Raw genomic sequence first — 15,429 nt, forward strand, 5'->3', positions numbered from 1 at the left:
TGAATGTTAATAGCAAGCTTATAAATCCTTTTTATGTATGGGCAATGCCTGTTATGGGAGGATTGTTGTCTGTTAGATGCAAGTCCGCTTACACTGTGCAGCTGGGTACACAGCTTAAGCTCTTAGCAGAGTTTGTGAATTCTACAGCTTCTCCATTTAAGACTTGCAACTAACTGTGGGTGAAAATGAGCAGCAGTCATTATAAGGATACCATTTATCAGGATGTTTTGTATCTTGCATTTTCCACTTCGGTGGGCCACAGATTCATAGATGAGTAATATATAACTAAAGTGGAGACTGCAGGCAGGAAACCAGAGGTTTTAGCAGTAATTAGAGGAAAGCTGAAGGTTTTTATATCTGCAGAGGGTCAGGAGGTGGTTTGGAGCATGTGTGGAAGCTCCAGCTAACATGGCTATCCCTTAAGGAAAGTGGTTAACAAGGACCCCTAACAGAACTCATGAAGAGCAGAACCTTTAGATCTCAGACTGAAAAGCCTTTCCTATGAAAGGGAGAACTTACTCATCACATTATATTTCCACCTGTCTGTACATTCAGGAATGCATTTCTACATCATTACTGTTGAATTCATATTTTCAAAACAAATGAGATTGGAGTCTTTAGCCAGACTGTACCCTTAGGGCGTACAACTTGTCTGCAGAAGGGGCTTACTTACAAATAAAGCACCCTGATCAAGTCACATTGCCACATCTCAGACTTCTACTGTGTCTATGTCCTTTAAAACTCCTATGGTTTTAAAGCCATATTTCTGGGGACAAGTTGCAAGACTAATATTCCTCTATGTGGTACGCTGCTGTTTCAACACGTTCATGCTCCTTTACCAAATATGTGTGAACATCTAAAACATTGGAGCTATGTAGAGCCCCACATCAGGCCATGGGAAGGGAATCTGAAGTAATACTCAAGTTACAAAGCCATTCAGCACTGTATATTTAAAATAGGGACCCATTCAACTTTGTGTACAATAACAGTTGTCATGGGGTTATTAGCTTTGCACCTCCATGGAAGTCCTCAGGCTCCGGGAGAAGGATGTACAGTGTGAAGTTGAAGTTAAAATAGAAATAGAGTTTAATTTTCTCTCATGCTGCTGAAATTGTTACATCCTCCAGAAAGGTGCCAATTTAAATAGTGAGCCAAATTAAATGAAGGAATACTTTTTATAGCCAGAAGACAGGATCTTGTAAGAACTATGGATATTTGTTACCTGCTGCACATGCGCTTTCCCACTATGATGCAAGCAAGCTCCAGACCCTGATGTCCACAACTTACATATTCTGAGAGTGAAAATTAATGAGTGCTTAAAAGGAAAACATTACAGATCCTTAAAAAAACCCCCAAACAAACCAAAAGTCAGCATAATTCAAAATTTTCTTGGCTGCCTTCCTAGCAACAGGAAAACAAATTGGCATTTTCTATGTGCTCTTCTTCACAAAGGCATAATTGCAGCAAGAACTTTTGTTTATTTATTACATTTTGGCACCTTCCAGTTTGGCACTGACATTTAGTTCTGAATACATCAAGTCAAGGCAAAGTGTTAGCTGTCTGCAGTGGTGATTTCTTTCTCCTCTTCAGATGTCTCTTCAGAGGTGGAAAATTTCTCCACACCTATTATGTTCTCCAAAGTAACTGGCTCATTTACATTCAGTGGACTTCGCATTAGATTTTCAGGCTTCATCTTTAAGAAATATTTTGGTAATACCCCATGAACAATTTCAATACCTGACTCAGGCCACGGCAAAGTGGCAACAATAGGTGCTTCGCTCTGTTCCCTCTCTCTCACTGCTTGTTATTGCCACTCTTAATTGTTTCTTTAGTTAAATCTGTTTCCTGACCTGGTTCATCTCACAGAGGAATAATGCAATTCTTTGAGTTGAGATGCTGTACAAACATCCTAGTTTGCACCTGCAGTGTAAAGTGGTGATTTCCAGGCTAAGCTAAGGTGCCTATACGAACTAAGTGAGCTTGGCTTCAAAGCGTAAACAAACAGAATCACACAGAATCACAGAATGGTAGGGGTTGGAAGTGACCTCTGAAGATCATCTGGTCCAACCCCCCTGCCAAAGCAGGATCACCTAGGGCAGGTTGCACAGGAACGTGTCCAGTCGGGTCTGAAAGTTTTTCCTGTATGCATACATACATTAGGGTTGGGTAATAACATTTGTCAGAATACAGGTTAAAGTTGCTGCATAACCATATTCTGAAATTTTATGGGCACAGTTTCTAACACTAGAAGTTCTTGAAAATCTGCTTACGTAGTTTCAGTTCTGCTATTGTATTTCACCACTAACACCAGCAGTGGGAATACTGTAAGAAAAAACTTACAGTCTCAGACAGAAGCATCCCATGGGCAGGAACATTTTTGTCCATAGTTCACCATGCAAATTACACCACTGTAGATGTAAGACTAAGGGATCAAGCTTCAAGCTTGCTAAAGGTATCAGGGAGCTATATTTTTTTGCTAACATTGGTGGCATCTTAACTTTTACCTGTGGCTAGCTGGTCTCTTACTTTCATTCTGTATTTTCCAACTCCCATCTGTAATACTACTACCTACCAAATGTGTAACTCATCACGAATCCAGGCAACTCCCAAACTATATCACTGTGAAATTCAACCAGTACAAAGTTCCCAGTGGAAGTAAAGTCTGCAACCTTCTCTGTCCCACAGTAAGGGCCAACTGCAGGTGATGTAGGTCGGCTTCCATCATGTATGAGCACGTAGTCATAGATGCATCTGTCACTATCTTCCAGCTCAAAGGATAACATTTTGAGAGATATCTGGAGAAAATACAACCAAAGCACTTTGCTTCCAGGTTTTTTTCCTATCCCTTTCTCTTACCGTTTGTTTCAAGCACAAATAGTCTAAATTCCTTATGTGCAGGCACCGTTGCACCACATCCCGATCCCATATTATAATGCAAATTAGTAGCAAATTATTTGCTTAGTTTATCAGCATTTGCAATGGAAGGAGAGCAAGGGACAAGACTGGTCTTGTACACTTTAAATTCTTTTCTCTGGACAAATACAAAAACAGCACCTGTGCAACATTTCCGTTTTCTAGTGAGAACTCTTACCTAGGCATTATTCTGAACAAAGCCTACTGGTACAAGCTAAATTCATGAGAGTTCACACGCGTGTGTAAAGGTTTTCTCTTGATGAACGCCTCAGATACCAAGATCCAGCATAAGTTCTTAAACTGGATTTTTGTGTTCAGATTTTTACTCTGAGGATGCCTGCTCAAAAAGTGACATTACAGCTGTTATTCTCCAAGGCAAAAAAAAAGATTCCATTAGAGAACCCTGATGAAACCCACAAATGAATTCATCTGTGTCTTACCTTGTATCCTACTGGAGAACTGATGACCCAGAAGCATGCTCGGTTTTTGGGGTATTTATTGGGGTAGTTTGGAGAGGTGATGACTCCATTTGAGTCTGTGAAAGTATCTCCACAATTCACTGAAGAATAAAGGAGAAAAGCAGAGAAAGGCATATTAACAAGAGTATTTCGGCAGTAGAAGTGAGCTTGCTTATTGTATTCTTTCTTCAAGACAAGAAAAAATATGCTACCATGAAAATCTACTGCTGAAATATTTTATTTCTTTGCTTAGTATTTGTATCAGCAGCTCTACTGAAGGAACTAAAACATGTCTGCTAAATAACTTCTGGAGGACAGCTGCATCTAAAGCTATATCTGTCTTTACAATTAAGTGTTAACCATATTAGCATAGCATTCTAATGGAACTTACTGCACTTTCAGAAAATAATTAGCTCAAGTATTCAAGATTGCATTATCAAGCTAGATCTAATGCTATCTAGAAACTACTCATCAAGACTAATGCAAAGAGTAAAAATGACACATTTCTAAGACTTCTTCAACTTATGCTTTAAAAAAGTTTGTGTTTTGAGTTGAAATAAGGCAATAACAAGTTATTTGGGCTACTGCCTTCTAACTGAAAGCATGTTGCAGCACAACAGAATTTTATCCAGCAGTTCATAATGCATTTGTATGTTTGTAAAACAGACACCCCTCAAGTGACTACAGTAAGCACTGTGTTTCATGTAACATAACAAAGCCTTTAATTCAGAAAATGTAAGTTACGCAAGGTTAGTACCTCTCCCCTTGCATAAAATGCCACAAAACCCAGAATAACATATTGCCCAGATACTAGCTTTACATCTCATTGGTTGAGATGTCTTGTCGAGTTTTGCAGTCTTTGTGCTTTTTGGTTGCGCTGCTCCTGTTACAGTCATTGCATTGTTTTTATTTAAATAAATTGTTCTAAAGATGTGAAGAAACCTAGCAGAGGCTCTCAGAAGAATGTGAGTGGGTTCTCAGGATTACTAACATGAGACCCATGCAACATCACATTTTCTGTTTTCTGCTAACCTTCAGCTCCATCATTGCTTAGCCTTCCACATTAGCAATTGCTATGGAAGTGGAAGAATAACACAGAAAAAAACTACTTTGGAGTACATGTTCAAAATTTTCAGTTCTTCCATACAAAGACTATTAATTCTGTTCTCCAAGCTTTGTAAAGGAGTGTTCATACCCCTGTTATAGGAGGCTCTGAATCCTGTGGCTGTAATGGTCTCATCACTTGCAAACTCTACCAGCATTGTCGATCCAGATGCCACTAAGGAGGGCAGTGGTGCCTTCCCACAGTATTTGTTCAGCAAGACAGGGGAATTCTTGCTGTTTCCGTTGTAAATTTTTAGATAGTCAGAAGAACAGTCTGAGGAGGGTTGGAGATCAAAAGCCTCAAACTGCAGAAAAATCTTGAGAAACAAGAAAACAGGTGTTGGGTTTAGTGCTATACACAGGGAAAGATTCAAACCATCTAATTGTTATGAATTGAACTAGGACTTTGTGTTCATTTTACTATCTATGTATCACTGAAATTTTACTTTCTGTATATAAAGAGCTTAGACTTTCACCTAGCTACCCTCTTACTGAGCCCAGTGATTGATGTTTGACTATTGCTTGTCTTTGAAAAGCCATCCAATCTTAACTGGGCAAAAATCAAGTTAAGTAATGCATCTGATAGTCTTAATAAGTCTTATGAAAATTGTTGAGGCTGTCTTTTCATTTGCCGTGTAACAAAACAAATGTCTTGCTCCACGAAAACGACTCCCAGAGGGTAGTCATAATAATGAAATAATGGTGTGTAGCCTTGACACTGTGGTTCAAACCTTTCTTCTTCTAATAAAAATTACCTTACTTCGATGGATGCGGATCAACCACAGGCAGTTGCTGTTGTTCGGGTATGGGGATGGGTAATTGACAGAGGAGAACGAGCCTTTGGATTTAGGCAACACAGAGCTACAGCAATCTGAAGGGAGGAACCAAACAGTATTGAAGAGAATGAAAACTGCACAAAAATCTTCCAGAAATGTCTGACAAGTCTCTCCAACCATTTGCATCAGTCAAGCTTGTAAAATAAAAATGAATTGTAATGCTTAGAGTGGTGTTGATGTTGCTAGTATAAAAGTTATTCAAAATCTGCAAGTGAAATAAAGCTAGCTAAGGTACTTATCTGCTTCAGCTACTATTTTTTTTTTTTAAGACAGTAGGGACCCACTCACATACCTTAGTTTACTAAAAAAGGCCTGGATCTTTCATGAACTTCCTTAACCTCAATCCCAGGAGTAGTTTCAATGACATTAGTGCATCAATTCTCATCAGCAAATGTGTGTGTATTCATAAGTGCATGCAAAAATCAAGCTTGAAAAGTAGATTCTCTCAAAGAAAAGAGGGGTAGTCACTGGGGGAAAACAGTGACAGAGAGCACTGAAGTCAAGCTACAGACCTAGTGACGGGTATACAAAGTCTGATCTCATCTGTCTTTCATTTTTCCACATGTAGTTTTCATTTATTGCACTATGTGTAACTCCCCAAATTACAAAATATTAATATATGACATCTGAACATATGAATTTATGACATTTTTCTCTTGCTCCATACTTTCCTTGAGACAACTGGACTTTTTGTCCACTTTTTTTTAGCTTCTGAGTTGTTCTCCTTTTTTTTAAATGTAGCCCTTTTCTTCCAAAACAAATAGATGTAATTATGAAATTACATAATAAAGGTATTGAAGAGTGATTCATTCCCAGCCCCACTATCAACAATAAATATCATTAAATGCTTGTTATCACTATCTTTGAGACCATGACAGACATGTAAATTGTAAACTTGTCTTATCTGAACTTAAGAATTTGGGAGGAACCACTCTCAGCAATGATTTCTGTACCTAACTACCCAACTGAAGGAATGCTGATTCCCACTAATTACTGATGTTTATTTAACTAAGTTCTAACACAATCCAGAGCAGAACTTGGTACACTAATATTTTGGCCATGTTAATGTTTCTTGCTGTTTTGGTGGAAACTAGTTGAATAACATCTCAGAAAAGTCCAATACCATATAAATCAATTAGCCTATGTACTGTCAGTCGAGGCAAAAACTGCACTGCAGGAGCGTGTCTGGTGTTTCACCTATGTTTTGTGCATCTCAGCTGAAGGCTACCTCATACAGAGGAATGCTAGGTATTTCTAGACCTTAAGATACCACAGTGATGAGTTAAGAAATGGATGGGGCGAGAAAGTAGATAACTATAAAAAAAGCCTTAGGAACTCACCTCAAAGAGATGTTCTGATCAGCTGAAATGGAACCCATACCTAATGCCCTGCCTTCATTTTCTCATTGAAAGAAATCACAAACCTGCTGGCACTACTGATACACGTGACTCATGGCTGAGGATGGCTTACATGCTTTGCAACCTTCAGAGCTTTCCTGAAATGGGAAGTTGACAGAGGCAGCAACCATGATTTCTCTGATGGGTTTTGCTTATGGCAAAGAGCAGGGACTAGGTGAGGATAACTCAGAATGACAGTACTGAAAGTAAATTGTTCTTTCCAAGAAGGCAGCAGCTTGGCACAGGGACAGGTCTGTTTCCACGTGCATACCAGCCCTCTTGTAGAGTGAGGGAGGGATGTATTGAAAGGACAGTGGGCTGAGTTCCTTTGGGGGTTGTCTGATAGTGTGTACAGACATCAGCTGCATAAGGATTCACATGCCTTCCATCTACAGCACTTACTGCACTTGTAGAGCTTGTTGATTTTAGCTACATCCAAGTTACTCAGCCCTTCTCTCTGCCCAATGGGTATAGAGGGGTCAGGAACTGGTACAATAGTTGGTTTCCCTGGAGTGCTGGAGAAATCATACCTGTATAAATAAAGAAAAAAACATCTGTAGATCACTTCGTTTAAACAGTGAAGTACTCTAACTGCATAATCGTATTCATGTACCACATGCACAGAATTTCAATGGAAAAGGGTAAGAAACTTATCAGAGCCCAGTTAGTCTTCCCTGAAGACAACCAGCATGGCAGACATTTTGTGTGCAGCAGCTGAAAGCAAGAAACAAGAAAAAGCTGCACTGTCCTGAGTGAGGAGAGCTTTCACCAATGTCCTGGCAAAGTGAGCTGAATCCCACCTTCATGGTTCCAGAGGCAGAGGACCAGAGTAGCTCTGTCTCAGTTACTAATTGTTTATCTGCTATCTGCAATTTCCCACCTCTGGCTAGACATGTTTTATTTCAGAGTTTTGTTCAGAAGTTGTTACTCGCTGGTGGAAATAAAGGAGAAGGTACGTGATACAAGCTTGTACATTAATGGACTAAAATGCAACCTTAGACAGTGTTCCCAGATGAATATGAGGCAGCACACAACATCTTAATGATATAAAAAAATTCCATCTTTCTTCCCTCTGTACCTAAATATTGTTGTCTATGATCAGCTGTTACTACATTAATGAAATCATTTAGACTTCAGAACTGTTTTAGATCAGTGACTCAGTAAAGTTAGACTTTAGACCATAGTCATGTCAAAGGCCTCTAGCAAAAGACAGGAGTACAGTGAAAGAAAACATTGTCCTAATTTTTTCTTCTATCCATATAAACTGTGTTTTCCAGGAATCCTGCTGACAAAGGACATATGCTCACCCTTAATTATGTCCATTCACTCAATTTTAAATGAACAGCAAAAGTCATTCGCTGCACAGACCAACTCCTTCTTCCTAGATCTGAGCTGAAGATCTGACAGTTCTTTGCTCCTTTGAAAAGACATCTCAGAAAACAACTTACGCGCCATAGTGCATCACTGAAGAATAGTCATAGGGAAGGCCCAGATTTTTGGAATTCACTTTTCCAAAGTTCCCTTGTTCTCCTGTAAGGTAGGAAAGCAACATTTCAGTCAGAACAATTATTGCTGCTCTATAGTACACTGCCCGCTGTCATAATCATAACTTAGAATACAAATACTTGTTCTCATGAGATATTGGATCCATCAAAACCACTGTAGCCTTTTGAAGCTCATGGGGACCCATTTTCACTCAATCTAGTAGGTCTCAGAATATAAACTGAATCAAATAAGTCAAAGTTTCAATATAATCAATTAATCCATTCCACTCTTCCAAGTAAAGGTATTAATCTGTCCATTTTCACTAAGGTGTCTGCAAATATATTTCAGTGCATTATCTTGAACATTATAAGCATCCAACCTATGTCCCCAAAGCTACATCCATACCTTGAGAGGGAAATCTGGCTGACCATCTCGATCAAAAATTCAGAAGTATGTGTGGGTGACCACCAACCTGTCTTGCTGAGTCCTTCCACCAAAGGGTTATAAGACCACAGAAGAAAGGGATACAGTTTTCCTGTTACTCACACCAAAGGATATGCTATTAGCCATGTTCTGGCTTTGCCTCTGGTCAAACCCATCAGCAGTGACTACCGTGAAGTGATACGACTCACGTGAAGCAAGGGCACTCAATAAGATCAGCGAGAAATGTTCTGTCTAAATACAGCTGCTGCTAATAGCCCCTCTCATCACAGCTGCTGAGCACCTCATCACTTTTCATCTCTTTAGCCTTAAAAAGCCTATATGAAGTAAGAAAGTGTTACACTGATACAGGACTGGGGTGCAAAGACACAGACTGGAATTCATGTAATCTAGTTTTATTTGTCTAAGTTAGGCACTGAAGCTATTCAGCAAGGCTCCCAGGATAGTTGGAGGAGAGGGAGAGAAAGAGAGACGCAGTTGGAGGGAGTTTCATCTGAAGGCACCTATGTCCCTCCATTGACTGGAGAGCATGAATATGAATTGCACCCTGGGTCTCTTGTCCGTGGTAAGACAGGCAAGCAAGCAATGTCAGAATAGGGAGCTGAATACAGTCAGCCTGGCCTTGAGGCTAATGCCCTAACCACTGAGAACTCCTTTCCAGTTCAACATCTGTACCTTCATTACTGCAACTAGTGGTTTGTAAACCACAAACCATCTGGACAAGAGTTCAGTGTTGGACACTTGTCAGAAAAATCTCTGGAGTCTGCACAACTTGGCTGGCAGGCTTGCAATCAGAGCCAGTCTCTTCCAGTAATGTCCTTTAGCACTGGTCCCAATGAGGGCGAGGAAATACAAAGAGAAGCTTCAAAATCCTGAATTACAGAAAGTTTGGGGATAAACATGACTTTGGAGCTTTTCATAGCTCAAAAACTCAGTTAAGACTCAAAACTCGTTCTCAACAGCATTGGCTTTCCTGACTCTGTTAGGTTTTTATCTCAGTTCCTCTTATCTGTTATACTGACTTCAGAAAGAATTATCAGCAAGTGCACAACTTCTTTTAAGGTGATGAACAGAGAACACAAGCTCATATGCAGTGAAACATTTAAGCATATGGCTACTGTTTGGCACATAAGTGCTTTGCTGAATTTGTTTGCTAAAAAAGAAAAAGTAACAGCAGCCTGTCTGGACAGAGGCACTGCCAGCAGACTAGTATCTGCCTCATCACATGGCAGAGAGATTTGGCTGTCTAGACCTGCACGCATGTGGGGCCTTAACCCATCTTTTCCACTCCAAAAAAAGGGATAAATTTACCTCTGCCAGAATCTAAATGTAATGACTCAGAAGAGCTGAAGAGGAAGCTTTGGCTGAAGACTCTGAATACAGTTTTTTTCCCCAAAAGTTTGGGAAAAACAAGCTGAGTTTCAAGTGGCTAAGTGGACAGCAACCTATCAGGCTGCATTTTGACAAAACAAAGAAGTAGGATGGCTTCCAAGGCAAATTGCTGGGTAAAAACAAAACCCAGCAAACATCCACCGTATTGAAGTCCTGTCAAGAGAAAAACAGCTTGTGTGGGAGAGCTGGGAAGCTGCGAAAGGTTTTGGGGTCTAGTTCTGCACCACTGAGGTCAGGGGGACCTCTGCCATCAGCATGGTTAGCAGCAGCATGTTTCTGTAGGAGATAGACACTAACAGTCCTCATGAACATAGCTGCGTTTCTTCATTTAATTTTCGCTGCATATCTTTGCATTTTTTCCCTACAGTGCTTGTGCTGCACACGTTTTGCATTCTAGCTCCCTCATCACACCAGTCTTCTCAGCCTCCATTCCTCCTGAACGCTATTAGAACACTGAAGATATACCCCATCTCCTTTTGCATAGTCTTGTCTTCACCTCTTCCCCCTCTTTTATCCTCTCATGACACTGTGCCTGAATAAGAGCTTGGTTACATCTGAGTCCTTTAGGAATGATGACATCTGAACCTGTGGACTTTCCCCTGCAAAACTAATGTAAGATTTTACATGTGTCTAGTATCTTTGGTACAACTTCATGCTTTCCACTCCTCTTTCCTAGCACATCCTTTACTAGCATTTTGAACATGGCACACCCTTCTACAATGGTGAACAATTTATAGCAAAATTACACCTTAACACTAGAGCTCAAACTTCAATAAAGAACAGCACAAATGGAATTTACTTAGGACATCATGGGAATAGCTGAAAAAACTTTGGAGAACAGTGTGTTAGGAATTTGCAATAAAAACAATGAAGTTCCATCTGGAGAAAAAGATAGACATATTTTCAGCTGTGCATGCCATTGAAGAATTGAATATCTTATTTGTTGAAGAGACTTCTTAGAATTTGGTATTCAATTGTCCAGCCTCATTTATTATTATTTTCTATAATGAACTAAGTACACTATTACCTTTTTACAATTGTTGTGGGTTGTCCAGCTCTCTCATAGCTGTCAGACAAGTGATTCCTTGCATCCTTTCTTCCTCTACTTTCCTTCTATGTACCACTTTCTCACTTTCCCTGGGACCTCCTACCATTCTCTCTACTCCCCCCTCCCCAGAGCCTGGCGCTTTGTATATGCTCCCATGTTGCCAGCACACAGATCAAAGGTACACACACAAACTATTCATCTTGCATCCTTTCCGTAAATAACATTCACTTGTTTTCCCCCTACAGATTTACCAGTCCTGATTGCTCCCCATCGCTCCTTCTTTTCATGGCAGTGTATATTATTCTCTCCTCAAGGAGGAAATAATTGCAGTCCTTCCTCTCACACCGTGCCAGGTCCCAGAATTTTGCACATGCTAGTGGTTGCATGTGCTTCCATTCTCTCCACACCGAGTCCCTTGTTCATCTACATTTTAGGCTGTGTGCATTCCACTCATTGCCACTGCCAAGATGCCTACCTCTGCCTACTTCCATGGCTTTCCCCAAGACAGAGTTCCTGTGCAATTCCCCACCATAATCTCTGAATATTATGTTTCACCCCATCTCAGCTAAAAGTCCCATAGTCTTGCCTCCTGGCCAAGTCTTTCCAGCAATATTTTGCATTCCTGATGATCTTGGTATTTTGGATATAAGGTGAGTCTGGGATCTAGATGGCAATCAAAATAAGATTGTAGAATTACTTTTAGGCTGCATCTGCCTTGGAGGACCACACTAATGTAAGTGTAGCCACAGAAATTCCCCTAGTACAAACACTGAATGAGAAATTCCATCACACTGAATGTGCTGCGGCTGCAACTGAGCCAGCATTAATCATGATTCTTATTTGCATAGCTATTCACAGAAGAAACTTTCTCCTTTATCTGAAAGTACATGTTTTCTCTTAAGATTTAGTGGACATACCTGCCACAATGTGTTCCCACATAATCTTGACAAACCTGTCCCGATCACTCCGTGCCTGTTCATGGATGAAACCCAGTGCGTGGTTCATTTCATGCTGAATTGCTCCTTTATCCATGCAACCATTTGTCACCAGGCCTACTGCTTGACGTCCTCCAATTTTTCCAAAGTAAGACCAGCAGCTAAGAATAGGCAATCAATAATAAAAATTATCACATTTAGCAAATACAAAGAAATAGATGCACTGATTATGCCACCAAGGGCCTCCAGATGTGCAGCCTCAGAAGGGGACATGCAAATAGTCACTGGCATGAGATATCCAGGCTTCCAAAAGCTACCAAACTGTATAGGGGGAGAAATAAAGCCTTTGTGATGAGTATGGCAAATTTTAAAACAGTAAAATGGCTATATCAAACTAAGATGAAAGAGTTTAAGCAGGCAAGCAAATTGTTTCAGGCAAAGAACCCGAAACAATTATACTTCTTTAAATTTTTGCAACAATTAAGGAAAATATCTCATTTTGAATTATATACCATTGTCTTTAAGTCCACACACACATTTATTCCTGCACCTTATTAACTGATGTAACTACCAGTATATCTAAAGATAAACGAAAAATTGCACCTGCTCTCTGAATCTTGACTCCTAGGATAAAAAAGGGAAATTACTTAAATCCAGATCAAAACAGAAAAGAAGCTGAAAGACCTTTTGAGTGCTTCCACTCCCAGGAGACAAGGAGCTTACCTCTGCCCACGTTCAACATACACGTAGTCTGTTTCTGTAGTGCGATTTACAAACTGCACACAGGTCAGCGTGGAGATCTCTTGCAGAGCATCAGCAATCCAAGACCTTTCTGTCACTGCTAGAAAGAGAAAGGTGCCAGGAGAAATCTTCCTCAGTTAATCAAAAACAAGGTGCATTGATGGGGTGCATTCCTTTAAAACTTCACAGCACTCATTAGCTTTTTATCATACAAGTATAATAAAAAAAGAGCACAAAGCCTTCAGAGATCTTGCAGTTGATTGGACTTTTAAGGGGAGATGTAAGAATTATCGCTGTCCCTTATGCATATTTTGTAGGAGACAGCTGATGGAAAACAAAAGACTGGCATTGTTTCTTCCATTAGACAGAACGGAAAAAATGAAACCGTTTCAGATACAAATAATGGGATTAAAGTATCCCAAATGAGCCAGCTGACTGTAGCTAAGCACCAAAACCCAATTTTGTTTATCAGAGATAATAAACGTCTGCCACATACCCCTTGGAATCACTTGAGACAGCCAGCGTTCAGAGGCTCTGAAGATGACTGTTTCTATTCAGGCACCAAATAAAGATCAGAGTGTTTATCTACTTTTGAACATTTTGGCCTAGTTTAGCTTCCTCAGTTATGAATCACGTACCACTGATTTGTATCTTAATTTCCTCATCTTTAAAGTTTGGAGAGAGGTGAGTAGATGGAATAACCCTCACCTAACCATGAGAGTATATGCTGCGGTTCTGGAAGCACGTGGGCAGAGTAGCAGCCTAAATAACGCAGGGACTGGGCTCTCCTCAGCTGAAATGATGACACAGATTCCCATTCCCCAGGAACAGGAATCGGGCACAGGCTGTATTTCACTTCCATGCCACTTTCTCTCAAGGTAAGATCTTTTAAGAAGGGTCTGTATGGAAGCCTCAGACCAGAGAAGTCTCAGGAGGGGAGAGATGGACGACCTGCACAGACCATATGAAGTCTTCTGCAAGAAAATTTTGTAGATTAAAGCATTGGTTCTGTAGCCTTTTGCACAGGACAGAGCTATTGACTGACTAGAGGGAATAAGGGAAAAGGCATCTCCCAGGATTTTTCCTCCATTTTTGCCTCTACAGGATGTCTAGTGCAGGAATATTTCTGTGAGAGATTTGAAATGAAATTATAGTGTTCAAAAAAGTGCTCCTAGTGGTAATTTTGACAAAAATACATTCATAATATAAACCAATTGTATTTCTTCTGTACTTGCTAAATATCAAAGTGCATTGTAGCTAGCAGGTATGAGCTAATATTTGTAATTAAAATTAATTAGGTGGTATTTATATAACTACTACTGCCCAAGAAACCACATATTTTAGTGTCTGTAACTGAAATGTTTGGAGTCTTAGCCAAACTACCATAGGGCTAACAGATTACCAAAGGAGACATGTCAATAAATTCTCATTTGGACAAAGATTGGTTTTGGTGCATGCCACAGAAACACAAAATAACAGAGAGTATAGGGACTGGAAGATCGATGCTAACTTTACAGCATCCATTTGCATACACTCACAGAAGTCAGAAGAGATGTTAATTGGAACCTTGACTAGTCCATCTTGTGACTTGGGCCATAAACAACTCTCACAGTTAATTGCACTGCGTCGTCCTCTTCTCAAGAGGATGTCTCCTTCATACACAGCTATTTCACTACCTGGCAGATGAAGAAAATAAAGAGCATACAAGGCACTGAGAAGGCAAATAGATGTGCAAAAGGGAGATGAGAGGTATACACTAACCAAGCTTTTGTACCTTTGGAAATTTCTTTCAGAGAAGTTCATTTTGCAATAATGTGAAAAAGGATTAGTAAATTAAGACTGAGTGAATCTAGCATTCACAATATGCTAACACTGGTTAGGTCTGCCTTGCTTCCTGGATAGAAAAGATTAATATTAATATAGATGTCACAGTGCAGCTGCAATCAAAGTCATGACTAAATATATTTTAGCTTAAGAAGCTTTGGGAGCCTTCAGAGTAGAAGGCTAAGTATTATAAGTCATTGTTCTCTTCATTAGAGGTTGTGGAATTAAAGAAAAATCGTAACTGACCTCTATAAAAATGGGATGAATCATACAAAAGAAATTACTATTTTTATCATGCACATTGAATGCACAATTAAGCTGTTAATTTGCAGGTTAACTGTTAATTTGACATAAGACATCGTGACATGCTCTTCAGTTCTGACTCCAAAATACTTAGAATACATTTCTCACAGACAAGAGCTATTGGTTATTATGCCAAAAACGTACAATAGCCTTGGGTACAGCAGACAGGGAAGTGCCTTATATCACATAGGAAAGAAATCAAAGTGAAATGTATTCTGATTTGCTGAGGCTACATATAGAAAAGAGCATTCCATGTAGCAATTGCTCAATAAGTCTTCTTAATTTCTTTATTATGACAGCATAAATAATCACACTGAGTGTGACTTTAAAACACACCTGCACTCTGTGAATTGTTTTCCACTGATGCTGGAAAATATTTTCAAAGAGAAAAATATACTGAATAATGAGAACGAGGTACAGAGAAGCATCCCCAGCAAAAGTTACAGTTATTTATATAATAATTACAATCAAACTCACCTAAGTCATTGTTTCTTGCAGCTATCTGCAAAAAAAAAAAAAAAAAAAAAGCATTTTTTTTTAAAAAATGGTTTT

At 39.6% G+C, this 15,429-nt stretch overlaps 1 protein-coding gene across 1 annotated transcript in view; it reads right to left on the reverse strand.

The window, feature by feature from the left end:
* Positions 1–2,572: 2,572 nt before the first annotated feature.
* LOC104618983 (astacin-like metalloendopeptidase) overlaps positions 2,573–15,429 on the reverse strand; it is a gene marked incomplete at its 3' end in the record, with an annotated part of 13,116 nt that continues 259 nt past the window's right edge. Inside the window, exons 2-11 of the mRNA XM_010284720.1 lie at positions 15,355–15,379; positions 14,289–14,426; positions 12,733–12,850; positions 11,992–12,170; positions 8,157–8,238; positions 7,111–7,238; positions 5,231–5,346; positions 4,567–4,792; positions 3,354–3,472; positions 2,573–2,795 (exon numbers count right to left, since the gene is read on the reverse strand). Of these exons, the coding sequence (XP_010283022.1) occupies positions 2,573–2,795; positions 3,354–3,472; positions 4,567–4,792; positions 5,231–5,346; positions 7,111–7,238; positions 8,157–8,238; positions 11,992–12,170; positions 12,733–12,850; positions 14,289–14,426; positions 15,355–15,379 (1,354 nt within the window). The remainder of the gene's footprint in view (positions 2,796–3,353; positions 3,473–4,566; positions 4,793–5,230; positions 5,347–7,110; positions 7,239–8,156; positions 8,239–11,991; positions 12,171–12,732; positions 12,851–14,288; positions 14,427–15,354; positions 15,380–15,429) is intronic.

The sequence above is a fragment of the Phaethon lepturus genome, unplaced genomic scaffold (genome assembly GCF_000687285.1).
Source record: "Phaethon lepturus isolate BGI_N335 unplaced genomic scaffold, ASM68728v1 scaffold43243, whole genome shotgun sequence".
Classification (NCBI taxonomy): domain Eukaryota; kingdom Metazoa; phylum Chordata; class Aves; order Phaethontiformes; family Phaethontidae; genus Phaethon; species Phaethon lepturus.